Source organism: Eretmochelys imbricata, chromosome 8 (genome assembly GCF_965152235.1).
Source record: "Eretmochelys imbricata isolate rEreImb1 chromosome 8, rEreImb1.hap1, whole genome shotgun sequence".
Lineage (NCBI taxonomy): Eukaryota > Metazoa > Chordata > Testudines > Cheloniidae > Eretmochelys > Eretmochelys imbricata.
Window position 1 is genome coordinate 51893202 of NC_135579.1, and position 24076 is coordinate 51917277.

Sequence of the window (24076 nt, forward strand, 5' to 3'; positions counted from 1 at the left end):
AGACTTCATAGACTCATGGCATAACCAAACAAAGAGGAAGAAGTCCCTTCCATTCCAGAAGCAGACAAAAAAAAAAAGAGAGGCAAGATTCTACAAACCAGGCCCTCTTTTCATGTCATCAGTCAAAGGCAGAGGAAATCTGCCAACATGTACTCAAGAAGCAGATATTAGTCTAAAGAAGGGAGAGATGGTAGATACCAGGATGGAACTAATTATTCCTTTGTTCAGTGCAAAATCCAGCAAATAACAGTTACATGCCATGCCTACTAACAAATGCTACCCAGGTAACGAGCATTGCATACGTAAGGTAATTAACAGGCTTCAGTTGTTACCGTAGTAGTGGAAATTGTCTGTAAGTGGGTAAGTGGATTCTAGAGCTCAGAGGTGATATACAAATTCAAGCTCATCTGCCCAATGTCTCCTAACCTGCACCCACCAAATGAGCATCCATGATAAGATAATAGCTCTGGCACATCTTCCACGGACAAGGGCTATAGTGAGATGGCCATCACAGCCAAAGAAAAATGGCAAGAAATTAAGTCATACTTGACTTCAGGCATGTAAACAAATTCATAAAATGTTTCAGGTAAGGTTCTATATGGAGACTTTGGCTGCCATACTGCCCTCCAGCAGCTACAATAATTACATAGTACACTGGACATGCTTATGTGTTATCCCATGCAGCCCCAGAGTCTTTCTGAGGTTTCACTTTCAAGGCATCCATTGTCCATCCAGATCTTCCTCTCCAAGCTAAGCACAGCCCTAAGACCATTTATCAATATACTAAAAGGCTAGGTGATCATTGTTCTCAGGCTGGAGGCGCTCTCTTGCATGGATGATATTCTAGTAAGACCTGCATAGCTCTAGGAAGTACATTCAGCCACTGGGAGAATGCTTGGCTATTACAGAAGCGCTCCTTTCTTGTCAATCCAGGAAAGCTTCTTGATTCGAACACAATGGATGAGTCATATAGTAGGACTAACAGTCAGTACTCCATGTCACTGCTGGTATTCCTCTTCAAAGATAAATTTGCAAGTTAAGGGAACCAATCTTCCAAGTATGCCAGATGAAGCAAACTTAATAAAATCCCTGATGTAAATTCTATACTCCATAGTTTCAGTCCCTGAAATGATCCCATGGGCCAAGGTATATAGGAGGAAATTAGAGAGTCTAATTTTGAGAAACTGACACAAGAAAAAAAGCTTCAAAGATAGTCCATGTCCTACCAGACACGTCATGGAAGAGACACATCTTTAAATACCAGACAGGATGATTACAGGTGCTAACCTGTTAGTGTCGAAGTTTTGTGTGGCTCATAAATCCATTCAAGATTGTGTCCCTCAGAGAGACTATGTGTACATTTCCTTGAATGGCTGACTATAGAGTGTTCAGCATGTCATACCAGACAGTGTAACTCTAGTGTCATACATGAAAATCAGAGAGAGACAGGGAACACAAAACTATTTAGTGAAGCACTCATCTTCAGACTGGCACAGCAAACTTTGTTAGTGAAGATTCTAACGCATCAGTGGAGAGCTCACTGCTGTGGGGGACTAAGTAAACAGAATACAAATCCACCAGTGTAAATGGATCGTAAACTGAGAGGTATTTCAGGTTTGATAGATCTCTTTGCAACAAGAAAAAAGCACCAAAGTCAGCCAGTCATTCTCGAGATGGTCAGAAAGCAATGCAGTGGCAGCAAAAAGCATCATCACAGTGTTAATTACACTGTAAATTCAGTAATTACAGGCACTGTATTTATATATAACAAAGATTGGTAAAAGAGTGAGTTGGTCATCTATCCACATTTTCTCAAAACATTAGAAGCTGCATTAGCATAGTTCAGTGAATAGGGCACCAGTCTGTCAATATGGAGATCTGGGTCTATTCCTGGCTCTGTCATTGATTCAGAATGACATTAGGTAACCCTTTTGAACCTCTCTGCATATGTAAAAATGATATGATAATGCTTTACACCAGGGGTAGACAAACTTTTTGGCCTGAGAGCCACATCTGGGTATGGAAATTGTATGGCGGGCCATGAATGCTCACAAAATGGGGGGTTGGGGTGCTGGCTCTGTCTGGGTGTGTGGGCTCTGGGGTGGAGCCAGAAATTAGGAGTTCAGGGTGCAGGAGGGGGCTCTGGTCTGGGGCAGGGGGTTGGGGTACGGGCTCCAACTGGGGGTGCAGGCTCTGGGGTAGGAAAGTGGAACTGAGGGGTTCAGAGGATGGGAGGGGGATCAGGGTTGGGGCGCTGGAGGAGGTCAGGGGTGCAGGCTCCAGGTGGCACTTACCTCAAGCAGCTCCCAGAAGCAGCAGCATGTCCCTCCTCCGGCTCCTACGCGGAGGCACAGCCAGATGGCTCTATGTGCTGCCCCATCCGCAGGCAGTGCCCCTGCAGTCCCATTGGCCACAGTTGCCAGCCAATGGGAGCTGCGGGGGCAGCGTATGGAGCCCCCTGGCTGCACCACGCATAGGAGCCAGAAGGGGGACATGCTGCTGCCATGGCACACGTGGAGCGGGACAAGACCCGGACCACGTTCCCCAACAGGAGTTCAAGGGCTGGCTTAAAACGTCTGAAGGGCTGGATTCAGCCCCTGGGCCGTAGTTTGCCCACCCCTGCTTTACACACACACCCTTATATAGCACTTAGCTATTATAGAGAGATTTGAGGATGCAGATTGCTAAATATAGTGTCAATATTATGTTCATCGGATAATGGTGCCTTTAGCAGGCCATAGTGAAAGCATGATATGTTTTACTTTTTAACCCATGAGTCATCTCTGTAAAGTCCATGTATTGTTTTTCTCACTCATGGATACCCTTTTTCCATCACATGAGGTCTTGCTTATCTTTTTCACTGCTTGCTATAGCCCATTTGATGGATAGGTCCTTGATAAAGAAAATGAAATTTCTTTCCTGTTAATTTCTGTTCTTGGAAAGGACTCCTTCACCAATCCAATGGCATACATTCAGAAAAGAAGATGATATAATTATTATATTATGAAGGTATGTGTTCAGATGTGTAATGTCTTCCTATCAAATTCCAGAAATGAGTGTTCTGGACACACAATCCAAGTTTTGGTCACAAGCCTTTAGAGTAATGGTTAGGAAAGCATCATCATTGCCGGAAAGCTACCTTGACCCAGAAGGAGGATAGCAGCATTGCAGATGGGTGGGAGTGGGGAAAGAAGTGGAATAATCCTGGCAGTGCTCACCCAAAAAAATATTTATTTGTGGGTTTGTATATCACATGTACAATGGTGGAGTGTGGTGGTATAAATATTTTATTGGCATGAGTTTGGATTGTTCTTGCTATTTACAAATGGCAGTGCTACAAGTGAGTTATATAGGTCCTAATGAGTCTTCATACCACTTTGCACTATTATGTATTTTATTCATGCCATGTTTTGCCCCCCAAAAAATCTAATTTTAGAATGTTACTTTTTATCTTATAGGAGCTAATTTTCATATCTCAGCCTTGATAAGCCAGATTTTGTTAGTATCTTGAGACCAGCTGTACAGAAGAGAGAAAGGAAAAACAGTATTAATACAGTTCTAAAACTTCTAAAAATGATCTTAAAGTATACCCCATATTATCAAACAGTTCTACAGCTTGTCACAAGAATATCAATGTATGTGATATGTTGATATTTTTGTGGTAAGTATTTATCATGCACTTTTGACCACCTACTCTGTTCTCTGCCTACTCATTTACCTCACCCAGTACTTATTTTGCTATTTCAACCCTCTGCAAATAACTGTCTTTAACAAAAAAAAAAAAAAAAAAAAATTAGCTAATGGTAAATGTTTTTCTTCACATATATCACGCTATCCAACTTCCCAACCAAAAAATAGAATTTCCACAAAATTGCCCCCGATCCCAAGTAACTCGGACCTGACACCCAGGATAGATATGATTTAGTCCTGGACCAGTAACAGCTTTTCTAGACATAAAAATATCAAAAATTTAACCTGGTATCTCATGACTCCAAAGGGATATAGATGCAAGAGTTTCATCCTTATGAAAAAGAGGGGTTTCAATCTTCCCAAGCATTTGTTTCTTGATCTGGCAGTTACGTTGTTTAATTTTTAGGTATAAAAAAGATATTTTCAGTAATTTTTAAAGATTTTTATGGTTCATTTGGAGACCTATACAGTTGAACTGAGAATAGCTAAGGCTCTGGCTTTGCAGAGAAAAAAGGGATGTGAAAGTCTCAATATAAATTTTAACTGCAATATTTGTAAAATAGTTTTTTCTGTAATATACATAGCATAAACAGAATACGAAATGATGTGGTACAGTATAAAGGTTTATTTGGTATAATCTGTGTAACTGAGTAATGGGTTTGTCACTTGTCAGTAACGCATCCGTGTCAAACTCATGCAGATAAAAGCCTTTGTAACATTGCTAAGACCCTACCAAATTCATGGTCCATTTTGGTCAATTTCAGAGTCATAAGATTTTTAAAATCGTAAATTTCATGATTTCAGCTGTTTAAATCTGAAATCTCTCGGTGTCGTAATTGTAGGGGTCCTGACCCAAAAAGGAATTGTGGATGTGTGGGGGGAGTCACAAGGTTATTGTAGGGAGGGTTGCATTACTGCTACCCTTACTTCTGTGTTGCTACTGGCATCAGCAGTGCCTTCAGAGCTGGGCATCTGGAGAGTGGTGGCTTCTGGTCAGGAACCCAGCTCTGAAGGTAGAGCTGCAGCCTGCAGAGCTGGGCCTTCAATCAGCCGCCGCCACTCTTCAGCCACCCAGCTCTGAAGGCAGCAACGTAGAAGTAGGGGTGGCATGGTATGGTATTGCCACCCTTACTTCTGTACTGCTGTTGGCACAGTGCTGCCTTCAGAGCTGAGCACCCAGCCAACAGCTGCTGCTCTCCAGCTGCCCTGCTTTGAAGGCAGTGCAGAAGTAAAGATGGCAATACCGTGACCCCCCTAAAATAACCTTGCAACACCCTTTTGGGTCAGGACCCCCAGTTTGAGAAATGCTGGTCTCCCAGTGAAATCAGTATAGTATAGGGTAAAAGCACACACAAGACCAGATTTCATGGAGGGAGACCAGATATCATGGTTCATGATATGTTTTTCATGGCTGTGAATTTGGTAGGGCCCTAGACATCCTATATTGTGTGTGTGTGGGTGTGAAAATAAATATACACACATATACCAGTATCATGGTGCTGAAAATACTGAGTCTTGTCAAACTGGACAATATATATGTTTATGACTACACAACTTTGTGCCTGTGTTGTTTCCTATTATTCCTTTATGGAGATCCAGAATAGCATTATTTTGTATTTATGTCAGGTTAGTGGAAAGCAGAATTGGCTCTTTATTTCCATATTCTTGTAGTATGTGATGCTGTCATTCTGGCTGAACCCTCTTGCTTAACATGAATACATACTCTGTGTTTTTCAGTTCAAATCTACACCAAGTAAAAATGTGTCCGTGGTAGGATGGATGGTGATGATGGCTGATGACCCAGAACATCCTGATCTCTTCTTGCTGACTGATTCTGAGAAGGGTGAGTAACATCAGGAGAATGGTGATATGCATAAAGATCTTTTTTTTCAGATTCACCTGACTTTATAAACACTTAAAACACTTTTTCAAGCGTGCTCATAATTAATAACAAAAACTTCGGAAGGGATATTAAATCTCAGAGCTTAAGCCAAATATAGGAACTCCATAGGACTGCAACATCCAGTCCACACCATTCACCTAACTAAAACAAAAAGAGGCTATTCAGATACACTATTCCAGTGGTTCTCAACCAGGGGTCCTGGGCCCCCGGGGGACCACGAGATTTCAGAGGGTCCACCAACCAGGACCAATGTTAGACTCGCTGGGGCCCAGGGCAGAAAGCCGAAGTCTCACTTCATGGGGCTGGAACCCGGGGCCGAAGATGAAGCCTGAGCAACTTAGCTTCATGGGGCCTCCTGGCAATTGAAGGAGGCATGCGGCCTCAGGCAATTGCCTTGCTTGCTACTCCCTAATGCCAGCCCTGGCTTTTATATGCAGAAAACTAGTTGTTGTGGCACAGGTGGGCCATGGAGTTTTTATAGCATGTTGGGGGGCCTCAGAAAGAAAAAGATTAAAAACCCCTGCACTATTCCTCACCAGCACAAGTTTGGTGTTACTAGATCAAGCAGTTTTGGAGATATAATGAGCTAACGAACAACGAGGAAAATATTAAAAATGAAAGCCATCTCATAAACTGGGCTTCTAATAAAAATCCAGCATCAGCCTTAACTATGGAGAGACTATTAACTCTCCATAGGAGTTCAAAATATGCAGAAAGGGCATTAAAAGCTGTTTTGATAACATATTCTAACATATCTGACGTTTTCCAGTGACTTGTTAGGTTTTTTTCTTGTTGACATCTATACAATAGGATTGAAGGATTAATATCTTTGACTCCTTTATAGTATCTCTACAACTGCAGTTAATTTTGAATGAACATTTGAATATGCTGATTTATATGAATATTTGAACATGATTTGCATAATTGAAAATTAATATCTTCCCCAAGTAAATATGACCTGATAGAATCAAGGAAGTTCATTTTAATCTTTATATGAAAAATATTGCAAATGCATCTCCTGTAAGAGGTGAACCGAAGGACAGCACCACAGTGTATGAATTATACCCCTTGTCAACTTTACATCAAACCGAACACTTTTATAATATTTTTCCTTAGGCTGTCTGAAGTCAAGTAATCCATGTATAAAATTCAGAACTGAAAAAGTTAGTCTAAAATATGTTGTCACTTTTTGGAAAGCTCACAAGTATTTTCATAGGTAACTTTTCCAGTCTGCACCCCAGGGTACTCTCCTGCACTTCACTCTGGTTTTCTTGGCAACATTTAAAAATAAATTATTAAGCAATTTGGAAGGAGGGGCTTTCACAGTTCAGGGCAAGTGCACCCATATTTCCCCCTCCAGGGACCAGCAAGTGTACCACTCTTAGGCTTCCAGCTCCCCAGCCGTCACCTCTCTTGGGCAGAGACATGTCTTTCTTCTTCCTGACTGAGGTGTTTCCAGGCAGCATAGTTCCCTGCCTACACTGAATTCCACAGCAAATCAGACTTCTTCAACAGGCCTGTATTGTCTTCTTCTCAGAAGCTATAAACAGTGTAATTGTGCAGTTAAGTTACCACATAGCTCCTTCTAAGAAAGCACATCTTTTTTTAAGGTAAAAGCAGTATAGAGTACGTATTAAAAACAATAAAAGAATGTGTACACATGTTAATGAGCTTACCAGCAATCACCCCAATACTGTGAAGGGCGCTGGCAGGTGAACAGTTCTTCAGACCTCACCAACAGGTTTTTCTATGGTCACAAGTTTGTAACAGCTGTTAGCTCAGAACAATCACAGTCGTGAAAAGTTTAGTCGCCCCTTTATACAGCCAGTATCTTTGAACTGGGAATAGCTTATTTGTGGACAGTGGGTCTCTTCTCAGTTAGTAGCTTCAAAAGGCTGCATAATCAGAGGAGTTACCTTTGCATATACTTGTCCCTAGAGGTTTCTTGGGAAACCCACTTAACTTTAAAAGTTCATTATTTCAAATAGTCCTTTGAAGCTCAGAATGCCTCTCCGGTTTACATTAGTCATGTCTCCCCCCTAGAAATGTTAAAAACAATCTCACAGTAATACATAAACATTTGCATTTTTAATGTAATGGACACCTAAGATACTTAAATTTAATTCAGTAAGGTTTGTCCAGGAAATTGCCCCGTCTGTCACAGGTACCATGGACAAAAAGTACTTTGGTCACAACGTTCTAAATAATTTTGTGGGATCAGGGAAGGGAGGGGTCTTGGGGGGATTTGTTTTTGTTTTCTTTTGTTTTTTATTGACACTGATCTTAATAATTGGTTTGGAGGCTATGAACTTCTGTCCGAATATAGCACACCTGTTGTATGAAGTCAAATGATGTTGTTTAAATTGCAACCACACCACCCAAGGTCTAAAGTTATATTAATAGAATTCTGTCTTTTCACTGTTCGATAATGTTTTATTTTTTGTTTTATTTATTTATTTCATGTATTTGTTTGAACTTCGGTAGAATTGAAGTACAGTACTGCACTGTATTTGTTCGTGTCTGATTTTTTTTAATCAATTTTTTTTCCTGCCTCTGTCATTTTAGGAAATTCATACAAGTTTCAAGCTGGTAACAGAATGAATGCAATGCTGTGGTTCAAACATCTGAGCGCTGCCTGTCAAAGCAACAGACAACAGGTGAGAACTATACTGTGAAAAGGAACTGAGAACCGCTGATTGGAACTTGGCATTGGTAACTAGCTCTGAAAGAAAACTGAGTACTAGTTGGTCAGTTTTTATGCAAAACAAGGTACTCCTACCAATACACACGACTTGGAGGTAACATAAAGATTGTGTTCACAAACAAAGATTTAAGCCTTTATAAGGATCAAATGAAGCAACTGAGCAATTTGGAGGGCTAAGGGATATCTTAATACTTCTAACACATTGACAGGGTTTTATGCATAATATACCCTTGCATATCTTTATTTTTTTTAAAGCTACATACTAGACTATTATAAAATAATAATCCAGAACACTTTACTGGTAGTATCACTATTGTAAGCTGTAGTAGTGTTTAGAATCAGTACTGCAAAATTCTGTGTAGTGTCATTTAGGGCTGTCGATTTTCACAGTTAACTCACGCAGTTTAACTCAAAAAAAATTAATCGTGATTAAAAAAATTAATCGCAAATAATCACAATTTTAATCGCACTGTTAAACAATAGAAACCAATTGAAATGTATTAACTATTTTGGATGTTTTTCTAAATTTCCATATATATTGTATTCTGTGTTGTAATTGAAATCAAAGTGTGTGTATATTTTTTTATTACAAATATTTGCACTGTAAAAATTATAAACAAAAATAGTATTTTTCAATGCACCTCATACAAGTACTGTAGTGCAATCTCTTTGTTGTGAAAGTGCAACTTACAAATGTAGATTTTTTTTTTGTTATATAATTGCACTCAAAAACAAAACAGTGTAAAACTTCAGAGCCCACAAGTCTACTCAGTCCTACTTCTTGTTCAGCCAATCACTAAGATAAACAAGTTTGTTTACATTTACAGGAGATAATCCTGCCCTCCTCTTATTTACAGTGTCACCAGAAAGTGAGAACAGGCATTTGTATGGCACTTTTGTAGCCAGCATTGAAAGGTATTTGCATCCCAGATATGCTAAACATTCGAATGCCCCTTCCTTCTTCGGCCACCATTCCAGAGGAAATGCTTCCATGCTGATGACGCCTCTTAAAAAAATGTGTTAGTTAAATTTGTGACTGAACTCCTTGGGGGAGAATTGTATGCCCCTGCTCTGTTTTACGTGCATTCTACCATATATTTCATGTAATAGCAGTCTCAAATGATGACCCAGCACATGTTCATTTTAAGAACACTTTCACTGCAGATTTGCCAAAACGCAAAGAAGGCACCAATGTGAGATTTCTAAAGATAGCTACAGCACTCGACCCAAGGTTTAAGAATCTGAAGTGCCTTCCAAAATCTGAGAGACAAGGAGTATGCTTTCAGAAGTCTTTAAAGAGCAGCACTCCAATGCGGAAACCACAGAACCCAAACCACCAAAAAAGAAAATCAACCTTCTGCTGGTGGCATCTAACTCAGATAATGAAAATGAACATGCATCGGTCCGTGCCGCTTTGAATTGTTATTGAGCAGAACCAGTCATCAGCATGGACACATGCCCCCTGGAATGACGATTGAAGCATGAAGGGACATATGAATCTTTAGCACAACTGGCACGTAAATACCTTGCGACGCTAGCTACAACAGTGTCATGAGAACGCCTGTGCTCGCTTTCAGGAGACGTAAAAAAGAAGCGGGCAGTATTATCTCCTGCAAATATAAATAGACTTGTTTGTCTGAGCGATTGGCTGAACAAGAAGTAGAATTGAGTGGACTTGCAGTCTCTAAAATTTTACATTATTTTATTTTGAATGTAGGGGTTTTTTACACAATTTTACATTTGTAAGCTCAACTTTCATGATAAAGAGGTTGCACTACAGTACTTGTATAAGGTGAATTGAAAAAATACGATTTCTTCTTTTCAGTGCAAATACTTATCAAAAATAAATATAAAGTGAGTGCTGTCCACTTAGTATTCTGTGTTTTAATTGAGACCAATATATTTGAAAATGTAGAAAACATCCAAAAATATTTAAATAAATGGTATTCTATTATTATTTAACAGTGCGATTAATCACCCAGTTAATTTTTTTAATCAGTTGACAGCCCTGCTGTCATTTTGTTAGGTATTGGCTACACAACATAACATTTAATCAAATTTTGTGTTGCTTACTTATATTTCTACAAAGCATAAAGAAGCACCTGAGTCTGAGCTTGGGTGGCTAGCCCATGCCTCTGCCAGTGCCACTGTTTTTAGTGTGGTAGCTCAAATTGAGCTAGCACAAGTCTGCCTACCTAAGCTGGGGGGCACACTGATGAAAACTTAGCTTTAAGCGATAAGCTACATATAATGCACTGATGTCTGTTAGACACTCTTATTCAGTGTTTCTGGTGCCTGGGAAAAGGTCACAACACCGACAGGTGTTCAGTCTACCGTGTCTTGTCTAGTCACCATACAAATATCAGGATGGCCACCTCAAACACTTACTTAGGAAATAGGCTTTTCAGGCCCAGTAAACCAAGTGCAGTATTAAAGTTTGGCACTGTCAGTGGTGGGAGGCCTGTTCTAACTTTTTGCTGTGTAAACACACTCATTTTGAGGGGTCAGTAATGGAAGAGGGTGAATTTGAGATGGCTAGTGACCTTGAAACAACACCTCGAATCTCACCTTTTCCAGATGAATCTATGAGCTCTTTGTGAACTGATTTCCTTTCCTGGAGTTATTGTGACCCCTTGCAGAGAGCTTAAACGTAGGACTTAGTCTCATCCCAAGAAAGCTCCCAGGGTCTTCATTATTCTGTAGACCAACTACCTCAGATTTGTGGAGATCCCTTTTAAGCAAGGGTACCATGAAACTGACACACAATCTTTCGTTATCCCCAGATTCATTCTTCCGACTCTAAAATAGACAAACTATACCTCTATATCAAGTCACTGAAAAAGGTTTTGAATATTTTTACTTGTCTGACCCTGGGCTCTCAGATTGACACTCCAGATTGATGTGAGATCTCACTATGCTGAAGCTTCTAGATGCAGATCTCTTGGGGAATAAGATTTATTCCTCAGCCACAGTGCAGATGAGGAATGTCAGCTCTCTAAAAGTGCTGGCAAAATATGACTTCCTCACATAAAAAAGCTGATTGTTCTAGATCTGCTCCTGGAGTATGCTAGCATTTCCTCTTCCTTTATAGGAGCAGTGTCGTCAGCACTTCCCATTTTCTAGCCATTAAAGAATGATGAAGAACACTGCAATCTAGTGTCTGCCTTCTCTGTATATGTGTTTCCTATAGTTGTAGTTACTCTAGTGCTGCTTAACAGGTTGTATTTACTTCTTTTTTGTAGAGGGGAGAGGTAAACTGAACATTTTTTAAAGTTGCAAAGGGTGGGTTCTGAAAAGATGAAACATGAAAAGCCAATTCTCAAAATAAAAATCAGCTGTTACTCGTGTTTTTGTTTTAGGTTCCTGCCAACTTGATGTCTTTTGAGTGAAAAGCTAATTCAAAACATGAAAGAGAACAATTTGATGAACTGTTTGTCTCATAATTTGAGCATGATGTCCTGAAGAAAGCATGCCAGCTATAAATTTATTTCTGTGCCAGAACAGAACCTAAAGGCTCAATCTCTAAACGCTGGAGTACTGAACAACAAAGCACTAACAGTTTGGGGAATGGATTTCCCTCAGTGAAAAATGGAGTTGCAACATGAACTGCTATGGACCATGCTTCTTAATATTTTCTGAACTGACCTGTGGAAACCACTGCCTTAAAGAGTGAAAGGAAAACCAACATGAAACACCAAATAGTGTGTGTGAAACTTATGGCGGTGCTGTGCTTGGGTTAAATAGGTTGTAGCTAATTTGCATTTCTTTTAACTTTATACTAATTTTTTTGGGGAAAACCACCTTTTTAGGTATTCTTTAAAAAGGGTATAACCATATTTCTTAAGGGTTGCATCAGCAGCTGGGTTTAAACTGGGGATATAGCGGTACTTACACATTCTAGGGCTGTTGTTTAGATATACTAGCAGCCTTCAATTGGGTCTTCTCTCAGGCTCACTTGATCTGGAGCATCATTAATTCTGTCAGACCTAGAGTATGAGACCTGTAACAAATGCAGTGGTTTTTGTTTGTTTGGGTTTTTTTGTTTGGGTTTTTTTAAGTACTAAACTTGGTAACCTTAGTACTGTATAGGAACCTTACTTCCTGCCAGTGGCACAAAGGCTGAGTGTTTGTACAGAACACTTTTTCTTCTAAGCAGGATCATGATACATGCTTGTCTTATTCCTGGTTGAATAATAGTCTGTTTTGGTTTTTTTAAGTGGGAGCTGTGAGGTGTCATCAGGTCAGAACTGAGTGTTTCCTTTCCATTGTGTTTCTACACTGGTTACTTTCCTCCATGTGATGGTTCCACTACACAACAGACACTGGATATAGCTCACAGAGGTGTTTTTCTCTGGAGGGATATTCCCCTAGTTACAGTTAAAGGTAGGGAATAGCAGAAGACCCTCTCTCAGGGTAAGATGCTTCATAGTATCAGTTTTATAAGACTTCTTTTTTACAGTGTTTGAGACACAATGTCAGAATTTCCATATTTTCATTTTGAAATAATTGGTTGTAATTATCTGTATAACTCAAGATTTAGGAGCTTGAACTATATTTGCAATTCCTAGAGAAGTTCAATCTAGGAAAGAAAAATAGGGTGGACTTGATAATCAAAACCTTTTCCCTCTATATGAGTAATTCTTTGTCACTAAATGTACTTACTCAAAAAATTTAAAATCCCAAACAGGAGGACAAATTTGCTGTGTTCTATGCATTAGATTTTCATTCATGCCTTATTTTGGGTTCTTTTAAGTTACCTAATTGTAGTCTCTTTACACAAAGCCCTATTTAACATTCAGAACATTGATCTTTATAAATATGGAAGAAATTCCAATAGTGTCCAGGAAAACTTCTTGAAAAAATGGTAGATATTCCACTGACATTATAATTCAAAAGCAGTAAATAAGCTTACAGTTGCACCCCTAGACTTTCTAAAACTATCCAGTAGTCTCAGGTAATGAGTTCTCTTGATAATTTTTTTTAAAAAAAGAAAAAGAAAAAGAAGTTTCCAGAAGTGGTAATTTGTTTGGTAATGTACACTTCATTTACTAAATCAGGGTAAGGGGATAGAATTTCACATGTTAAAGTTCCAAGAATCAATATCACATTTTCTTAACAGAAATAGTTAGTTTGTGACTGATGAGGCAGAGGAGGAAGATTGCTGTTCCTATTGAGAGAACAAACTAGCATAAAGAGAGATCCATTCCGGGGGAAAGAGAGAAGTAGAAAGTTGGGGCATTTTCAAATGTTACTCTGTGAAATCTGTTTTTAGTATAAAGAGGATATAGTAGATGCACACTTCTGCGTCACACTTACAGCAAAGCTAGAAGCAAGTTTTGATTTGGTGTCCCTTTGTATATCTTTTTCTGTGGAGAGTGAATAATCAGTTCTGATCCTGAAGTAGTATATCCTGAAAGGAGGTTGCTCATGACGAATCACTTTTCAGTTCACACATCACTTAACCCATGTTGGGTGTCTAGCAGAGACAACATCTTCATAGCCAACAGTATTACTGTAATAGACTTTGCACAGCTTTAGTTTTTGTTTTGCATTTTTAAAATTACTTAGTGTGTGTTTCTTCTCAAAAGTGTTTTTAACAAAATGTATGTACTTTTTTTAAGCATTGTGTATGGTAACCCTGTGGATTTTGAATTTTTTTAATAAGCTAATTTAGATGCAGGTTAACTATATCTATTCTTACATTAGTGAGAGGAAACATGAAACTGGGAGCCACAGCCTGACATCACACAGCTTTGCTAAAGACCGAGTCGGGGCAGAAGATGTTGTTTTTGTTCTTTGCATTTATCCAGCTGTCATTTCTTCTGTTTTTATGGTACATAGAGTAAGATGGGCAAAGCAGTGCTGAGCCCTTCTCAACAGTCATCATTAGATGAACCATTGCCTGTAGCTGTGCTCTGCCTATTTAGACATCATATATCATTTTTCTAGACTCAAATATCTCATTTTTCATGTGAGATCTGTTGAAAAAAGAAGCATCCTAAAATGTTTAGCAAGAGTAATAAGAGAAACTGATTAATGAAAACATTTTTAGATAGTTAGTACCAGAAGTTCAATATCTAGTTCTGTTTTATCCCGTATTAATTCCAGTAATCCTTCAGATTGTCACATAAACACTAAGACTTTACATCTTTTGAATTGGAAGATTATTAGGGAAAAGTTTTTTTTTTCCTCTTCTGAGAGGAAACCTGTCACAGAAAGCTTAAATAGAATGACAACTCAAATCACCTTGAAGAGCACAGTAATCCACCTCTTTGTAAAAAATAGTAGTTAAACAAAATATTTAAAGTAGTACTGGGAAAACAGTACAGCAGCCAGATATAGACAGGTAAGGATGCACTGTCCAGAATGTCAGCCAGTTGATTGTGTTTGTCCTTGGTTTATCTTGCAATGTTTTTTTTTTCATTTTTACTTTCAGTAACCGTTGAAATTTTGCAGCTAACATTCATAACTTTATTTTGTTGTATTTATATCTTTAGTTGAAAGTGGTCTCTTGAGATGTCTTGTAGAACAAAAGATCCGTTATTACAGGAATGTGGACAAAAATAGTTAAGAGTAGATCTTCCTGGCTGGATTATATGTAAGTGTTGATCATCTGCTGACTGGTATCTACAAAGCCACTTTTTTCACAGTTCAGCTTCCTACAAGATTTTCAGTTTAAACACCAACAGAGAGTCGACCCAGTTTAGAGAATTAGTTGTGGTGATATTAAATGTAGTGCACTTCTAATACATCTCTGGCTAGCGTAAATTGAAGTACTAAATGCTAACTTAATGTTAGCTTTCTAACTTAATGCTGTTTCTTCATAACTTCAGCCCCATTTAATCATATGCCTTCCATTTCAGTGTTCTTAAAGAGCTAATATTAGTCACAATTGATTTTACAAAATGGGATCCATACAGTTTGAGTTAATCTAGGCATGTGCTTCATTTTACAAACCATTTCTTGTGGAAAATTCTATTGAAACATTGCCCAAGTTACTCTGATTCAATGTGCATTTGAGTTAAGTATGTGCCACATGTTTTTAATACCCAACTTTTAACCTCTCCTACAATGAACTTTTTAAAGATTCTAAAAAGCAGATACCACTCCTGTAAGATCTGAAAAGGAAAAAGCTCGCTATGCTGAAAATCTTCAGGGCGATATTCACTTCCTCAATTCTGCACTCTCATGTGGTCCTTTTGGGGAATTGACTATTTGTTAACTTTCCCTCTCAGAACTCAGATGTGTTATAAAAGAATTTGCAGCAATGTTATTGCTGCTAGCAGTATATTTACTACTGAAAATGAAAACATATAAGCAACAAACTATCGAGGAAACACAAAAGAATACAACACAGTTACATCAGCTTATTTTTGTTGATTGACGTTAACGAAGTAGTTTAATGCTAGTTTCCTTGCCACATTTTAAGTGCACTTATTTGCAATTAAATTTTTAGAAGAACGTAATGTTCCGCTGTTAATGAGAAACATAACAAGGTTGTCAACTGGAAGATGCTTTCCCTTCCAACAGAAATAAATGTAGCTTTGTGCTGCTTAAGGCACTGTAGGCGGTTGGGTCCCTTTTGATAAAAGAAAAATTGAGTGGTGGTGTTTTTCTGGCTCCTGCAGTGGCATTTTTCTTCATTCTCCTCCTCTGGTATTTTCATTCACAAGCAGTAGTAGTCCTAATTTTTCACAGCCATCTTAGTACACTGCCTGCTCTAAGCTTCAGAACACTAGAATTGGTACTAAATCACACCAATGAGTTGTTTTATTCTTGCTACAAGGTCAACTTTTAAAAGCGTTGTTATTTAAATACCGACCCTTTCTTTTTTTTCCTTTTCCTTTCCCTAAAAATGGCTTGTGTCTAAAGTAAACAGATTTGGTGTTTGGGAGAGTTGTAATTGAAGGAATCTGTATAAATGAATGCTGAACTTCTTCAATGGGTACAACTGAACTTCTTTCTGGTCATCATCCAAACTTTTGTGGGGAGGCAGACGTTTTGGATCTGAGAGAGACTGGTCAGTGCCTTATTGTCAGTTTGAAGTCCAGTTCTGTTGTTCTAGAGCTGAAAATACAATAGCAACCACTGGACCAAATTACTTTCCCTGATTTCTGTAGTGTGTACCCTCTTTCCCACCATTTTTACTTTTCTAACAGAAGGAATTAGTCGATTTTGGTCTGTCTAAGATAGATACAATTTAAATTACTAAGCTGTTTTTCTAAGTTTCGTAATTTTTTTTTTTAGCAGAAGCAGCCATTGACAGATTTGTCTGCAGCTTTTATCAGAACTATCTAAACCATCTTGTAACAATTTTTCTTTAAAATATGAAAAATTTGGAATGTCAAGCATAACTGAAAAAAGCAACAAGAATAAATAAGGGTCAGGGGGCATTCCGAGTAATTTCTAGGGTTTGTGAACTTTAGTTCCCCTAGCTAAAAATGAGGATTCTCTCTTCCTTTTTATTCTTTTGAAACACTATACTGTACAGATGTGAAAGGACTATACCTAGCAACCTTTTTGTTAATTTAGAATAAATATCAAGGAGAAATTTAAAAAAAACAAAAAAACAGACCAACTGTATATTGTGTCTTTTCTTGACACACTTTAAACTCATTTGTGCAGGGGTGGTTCTATTTCTGGTGTCATACCATCTAGTGAAAACATTCATTACAATAAATGTATATGATTAACTACATTTCCCTACAAGAGATTTGTGAGCTTTGAAACATTAAGCTTTGAAACACATAGCTTTGGAGGGAGAAATTAATTAATAAACTTACACAGGTTGAGTTTTTTAAAGCAAGGAAAACCACATACAATAGAATATTCATTTTCCTCTAAGACATTATGGTAGAAAACAGAGCATTTCTACACTGCAGTGTTTTTAACTTCAGATGTTTGAAAGGAAAAGCATAACCTAGCACAGACATGATCAACCTTAAAGGGTTCTTCAGTTACAGTTGAAAGGATTAGCCCAAGGTGAAGAAAGCAGAGTTTTGAGTCTAGCCATGCATGTTCCAGAACAGAGTTGAGGATTTTTCTCAAGGACTATTACTATAAAAAAGTACCACAATAAGATGAAGGCGTCTGCAGATCAGGCCATGATTGAGAAAAAGCTCCAGCAATTAGCAAACAGCCAGGAGCAACATAAACATTCAGTTTCTTCTGTACACTTGATTAATATCAAATTTACCTGAAAGGATTGAGGCCTCCAATTCCTCAGCAAAGCTCTTGCCATTCCAGAACTGCTCTGAAATATGGTCCAAAAGGAGTAAAAGTTGACCAGTTAAATAGGGAAAGAAAGGCTCTTTAGGGTTCACCTGTTTACAGAGCCTTTGACTCCTTGGAGACAGATAAATACACCCATTCAAGCCCTATTGTAGTAGTGCAGAGACTGGGGAAATCATACAACCTATAATAATCCAGGGAAGAAAAACAAAGATTGTTTATATGGTAAACACAAGCCATTTTTAATGTTATTCTTCCATGTTGACTTGAGATGCTATAGTGATAGTAATTGCACTATGACCTCTGAGTGACGTGCAGTTAGGCTGTCCTCTAGCCTTTTTTCTTCTATTATTTTTTTAAATACTTTAGTGTGGGCGTGTGTGAAATTGTGTGTTTGCATAAGCTAGTTTAAAATGACTTTAAGTACGGATTTCAGAAATCTTTCCTACTGAAATAAATGATTTAAAATGTGGATTTGTGTGAGCTATTAGTTTATTTTTCATAATCATATTGATACTGCAACCACTCTCGAGCACAGAATTTGGTTCTTTCTGAATACGTTGATGCCTGGGATCAGCTGGAATTTATTTATTATAAGCTCTTTTTAATGGACCTTTGAAGAACAGCATGAAAATATTGTACCACTGCAAATAAACATGAAAAAGAAATCAGTAAACTAACAAGGAAAGACAATTAACTGAAAAGAATTTTTATTTTATTAATTTTTACAGCTCCTTCTATTAGCTGCCAGTGAGCAGATGCTTTCCCACCATGGTATTTCCATACATGTGGTGTCTGTTTTTATCAGATTTTCCTCTTAATTTCTCCATCTTCCTATGCTCCTTTGCCTTTACATTTTTCCTTTAAAGATGTGATAAATGAAATCCATTGCAAACACAGCCATTAGTTAGCATGCTTTATTCCTATTACTTTAATAAGAAACTGCAAAAAAGGTAAAAACGGAGCATGTGGAGAGAATGTTGGTAATGTACAAAGTACTTTTGTATTAGCCCTTGGCATGGCATGTCAACGTTCTGTGCCTTGTCACTGTGTGTTACATCGCATTGGAACAGGACCTATGCAGCTCTTGGTGTGAAATGATGTGGATTATTGCTTGCCAGGTTATGAACCTGTTTCCTTGATGGAACTATTTGCTTCTAATACGGATGCATTAAAAAATAAAAAGGGCAGAGCAGACTTTATTCTTAATTGTTTCCAAATCATGGAACTTTTAAGACTGTTGTAAGTGTTCAATACTGTGAAAAATTATCAGGACACAGCCCCTCAGACACAGCATCCAGAGCTTTGGAGGCTCCACAAGACATCATACAGGAACAGAAGGGCAATGCCAAGGAAGAAGTGAAACTGAGGACCATATCCTCCTGCTCCCCATATAAAGCCATCATGCCTTCCCCATCAACTCTGGCAGACACCTTTTGTCTCTTCCAGGAGTTGGCAAAGAGAGATTGAGACATTCTTCAAATACCACTGGAAGAAGTCAAGGACACACCATCAACTCCTTGATATCCTCTATTCTTCCTCCTCAAAAATCGCCCTCCTTATTAATGAAGCCATCTTAGATCCGGCAAGAACTGTATTGCAAACCCCAGCATCGGTAGCACCTTACCTGCAAGTGGGCAGACAAAAAATACTATGTCCCCACCAAGGACTCTGAGTTTCTCTTCTCCCAGCCACCACCCAATTCTATTGTGGTGGGTGCTGTCAACTCCTGTGGCCGACAACACTAATTGAGGGCCACTCCCTATGATAGGGATGGGAAGCACCTGAACCTTTTCGGAAGGAAGGCTTACTGCTCAGCTACGTTCAAATCTGTATCGCCAACCATCAGGACCTCATGGCAAAATGTGACTATATGAACTATTCAAAATTGAATGACTTTATTGAATGGATGCTGGAGTCACATCATGACCAATTTAAGGAGGGCCAGTAGTGGCAAAGACATCACTGCAGTCTGCCCTCGATACAGCAGCTAGGTCCACCTCCACAGCAGTGTGATACAACGGGCATCTTGGCTCCATCTGTCAGGCTTCCCAAAGGAGGTACAGTCTACGGTTGAAGACCTCCCTTTTGAAGACGTAGCAAAGACTGTTGACTCCAGGGCCATTCTCTGGTTGCTGGGCAGGACAAAAAAGCTGGTCAGTCTCCAATCCTAGCATAGACCACACATATCCCAATATCTGGCTCAATGCCACTATGAGCCGCAAAGAGAGAGAGGCAAATTTCCCAAGCACAAACTATCTGGCCTGCAATCTTCTTCATTCCAGCCCTCTGTGTCCAAACAAAAGTTCTGATGTGTGGGTCGAGGTGCCATTAGACTACTCTCCCTCAACTGATACAGCCGATCATTGCTCTACACCCATTTGGCCACTGATTGGCAGCGTTCTGCAATGCCTGGGAATGCATAACATCAGACTGATGGGTCCGAGAGATCGTTCAAACTGGGTAGTTCATCCATTTTATCTCCCTACAACCTCCACAACACCCTTCCCTGTCCCACTTCAGGAACCCTTCTCATGAGAATTCACTATGACAGGAGATAAATCATCTCCTCCAGTTAGGAGCCATAGAACCGGTACCTCAACATCTATCAGGCAAAGGATTCTACTCTTGTTACTTCCTAATACCGAAAAGGAAGGAAGATTGGAAACCCATACTAGACCTCAGAGCTCTCAACAAGTTTAAGGCTCAAAAGTTCAAGATGATCACCTTATCAATGATCATTCCAGCTTTGGAGCAGGGAGACTGGTTTTCGGCCCTCAACTTGTAAGACGCCTATTTTCGTATCTCAATCCTACTGACTCTCAGACAATTTCTCAAGTTCACTGTGGGATAGGACCACTACCAATACACAGTGCTCCCCTTCGGACTATCATCGGCCCTGAGAGTATTTTCCCAGGTTCTCTCAGTGATGGTTGTTCTCTTGTATCTGCAAGGGATCACGATTTACCCGTACCTGGATAATTTTCTTCTCAGAGCCAGATTTCTCCAAGAGATCTTGCAAACTGGACCTACAGATCAATGCCCAGAAGTCAACCCTCGTTTCAGTGAAACACCTGGCATTCATAGGTGCCAACCATAACTCATTACAGGCCAGAGCTCTCTCTATTTTTTCCGGAGGTTATGCTCAGGCCGTATCCAAAATTCATTCCTAGGGTAACCTCCCCATTCCATATGAATCAATTGATTCACCTTTCAATCTTTTACCCCAAGCTTCACCAAGACAACAAGGAGGTTATATTACATACCCTAGATGTCAGAATAGCTCTGACCTCCTATCTGGACAGGACAAAGGTGTTCAGGAGGTCTCCTAAGCTTTACCTCTCCATTTAGGAAAGATCCAAGGGCTCAGCAGTATCAGCTCAAAGGCCCTCCAAATGAGTCTCAAATTGCATCAGATAGTGTTACCAAGTTCGCAACATGACCCCTCCAGGCTCTGTTCATACACACTCCACAAGTTCGATCTCCTCATCTGTTGTCTTCTTCAAGAATGTCCCTATCTCAGAGATCTGTAGAGTAGCGACATGAATGTCAGTCCACACTTTTGCAGAACACTTTGTGATCACTCGGGACTCTGCTGCTGATGCCATCTTCAGCTCTGCAATGCTGTCATCTGTAACTGACCTGACTACAAAGTCCCGGCCCTCCAGAAGGGGCACTGCTCAGGAGTCACCTACAGTGGAGCACCCATAGGGATACCTCTCGAAGGAGGAGTATTAATTACCTTGTGCAGTAATGATGGCTTTTTGAGATGTGCATCCCTATGGGTGCTCTGCAAACCCACCCTCCTCCTCTCTACTTTGAAGTTTTTGTAGTAGAGAAGGTTAGCCCACCCACACTGACTAGCCTCGTGGCGCAGAACAATGGGAGACAGCGCATGTGCAGGCCTAATGGACACTGCAACCGAAGTTCTCTGATCAGCAGTGCAGGGACGCAAGTACAACTACAGTGGAGCACCCTAGAGTTGCACATCACGAAGAACCATCATTACTACACAAGATGAGTAACTTCTTTCAAAGTCTGGTTTCTGCTCCTTGTGTGTATTGTCACTGATCTGTTCATGGCTCCTCTGTCCTCATCCTTCTTATCTTCAGGATTGTATTTTTGTACCATGGACTATTACATCCTTCCTGATTGCATGACACAGTTGACTGGGGTTTGAGTACATTGCAACCATTTTCACAAATTATTGAACATCTTAATAGAGCTCCAAAGGTAATTTCCTCATCCAGAGGACTGCTTGTTACAGCAGAAAGTCTCAGTGGAGAGGTAAAATCAGACAGCAGGAGAACCACAATCACATTTTACACATGGAGGACTCTTAATGGGGGAAGGGCATATATAGTGCCTCTTCCAATATCTTGCTTTGGAAGCCTACAGGTCTAGTATGACTAGAAACCATGCTGTGATGTTGTTTCATACATATCATAGTGAATCCATCAACTAAATGCTTTTCCTGTGAAACATAAATTATGTAGTGGACTAATGTTTTGTTTTTGCATACTTTCCTGTTTAAAATTCTATGCTTCCTTGTTGCTGTGTGAAGGACCGGCACAAACTATAGGAGAAACAGACAAGCTGACTGTGTACAGGAGAAACAGTGAAACCAGCACCACAGTAAAGTGTTGTCAAATGCATGAGCTTAACAAGCCTGAAGACATTTTTTTCTCTTGTGTATAGTCATCTTAGGTGTTACATGTAAGAATATTAGGTAAAAAATAAATTCAGACATATGATCTTTAAGCAGATGGTGTCCCTTTAAGTGAAAATATATATGCCTGAAACGTTGACTAGGCACCTATTTTATAAACAAAAGAAAAACTGTGCACAGAAGTATGAAAGAGTTTGTGCTTCTTATTGGTAAGTGACCAGTAGTTTCATACTGCTCTTAATAAATGGAGTTTAAGGCAGATGGAATTTGAGGGGAATTTTATTTAAACTTCATTTTGACTTATTCATATTAATGTCAATTTAAGTTGTATTACTATTTTCATTTAAACTGAATAATATTATTTAAATACCCCTTAATACTACCGGTATATTTATATATTATAACACTATGTATCTTTCCACCTGGACATTACACAAGTGTCCCTTTTGAATGCCCAATTTCTTGTCTACCTTGGGACTTGGAAATGAAATCCAGAACAAAATTTGTCTTCCACTTTGCTGCCTGAGCTAGTTTACAGAGACTGCTAGCTGCTGCTTTGCTAAACTGATCTTGTATGAGCATACATAGGGCTTGTTTACTCTACTGCTTAAGTCGATGTAACTTGCAATGCTCCGGAGAGGTGGGTTTTTTACACCCCTGAGCGACATAAGTTATATAGAGTTAAAGCAGTGTCTACATTGCACTATATCAGTGGGAGACACTGTCCCACCAACACAGCTTCCACGCCTCATTGAGGTGGAGAGTAATTACATGAACAGGAGAGTGCTTTCCCGTCAACGTAGCACAGTAGTGAAGACAAGCCCTTACTGTATACCACATAACTAAACATATAACTTAAGTTTGTGACTGACTGTTACAGTGTGCTGCAATGTGTAAAATAATGTAACTTTCCATAAATTTCAGGTTTTTTCAAAAAGGTCTTGTTCAAAGGTGATCTGCAAAGGAAAAAAAAAGTGTGTGTACTTTGTGTAAAAAAAACAAAACTTTCTTTATGCATAATTAAAAACAAAAAGGCAGAAACACTCTTTTGTTGGTCACCCTTTAAGAGAAAAGTATCTCCTATAAAAATTCAGCTGGCAGCAAAGTGCCGCCTGTCAGTTTCTTCTGTATTGAGGTACACAAATTGAGTCTAGTTGAAATTAAACAAATTCAGACAGGAAATAAGGCATAATTTTTTAACTGTGAGAGTAATTAACCATTGGAACAATTTACCAAGGGTCATGGTGGATTCTCCATCACTGACCTGTTTAAATCAAGATAGGACATTTTTCTAAAATGTGCTCTAGCGATTATTTTGAGGAAGTTCTATAGTCTGTGTTGTACAGCAGGTCAGAGTAGTTGATCACAATGGTCCCTTCTGGCCTTGGAATCTATGAATTACGAGTTTTTTCTCCAAGTGGAAAAAATACTACACAGTTCTAAATGATTATCTTTAACTAACTGATAGTTAATGGTCAGCTTTATCTCTGTACACATTATGCAGAATCACAGGGAGCTGAAACTGTTTCAAGATCAAATAGTACAGCTAAGCATTTACCATAACCCTTTGCTCCTGAAGAGGTGTGGACACTAATCCTCCTGGTTAAGTATGAACGGATTCCACATGCCCATGCACAGCACTCCCTCCACCTGTTGTAGAACTTATCCCAAAGCAGTAGTTTGGGGAAGAATTTGCAAGATGGCATGAATATCATTGTAGGATTCTGTAGGGCAACCATTTGAACTACTTCAGTTGCACAACCAGCACTTCCTGTCTTCTAGTGCTGAAACAAGGCCCACTAAACAAGTGCCGGCAGAATTATAAGGCTTGCTGACAGCTAGGTCAGTTTAACTGGTCCGTAGAACATTTGTGAACGAT

At 39.2% G+C, this 24076-nt stretch overlaps 1 protein-coding gene across 6 annotated transcripts in view; it reads left to right on the forward strand.

Annotated features, from left to right (window-relative positions):
• RALGPS2 (Ral GEF with PH domain and SH3 binding motif 2) overlaps positions 1-18000 on the forward strand; it is a 273721-nt gene extending 255721 nt beyond the window's left edge. For all 6 annotated transcript variants that reach the window (XM_077823533.1, XM_077823537.1, XM_077823536.1 and 3 more), the window contains 3 exons: positions 5428-5533; positions 8159-8250; positions 11657-18000. In XM_077823533.1, coding sequence (XP_077679659.1) covers positions 5428-5533; positions 8159-8250; positions 11657-11686 — 228 coding nt within the window. In that variant the 3' untranslated portion in view covers positions 11687-18000. The remainder of the gene's footprint in view (positions 1-5427; positions 5534-8158; positions 8251-11656) is intronic.
• The last annotated feature ends 6076 nt before the right edge of the window (positions 18001-24076 follow it).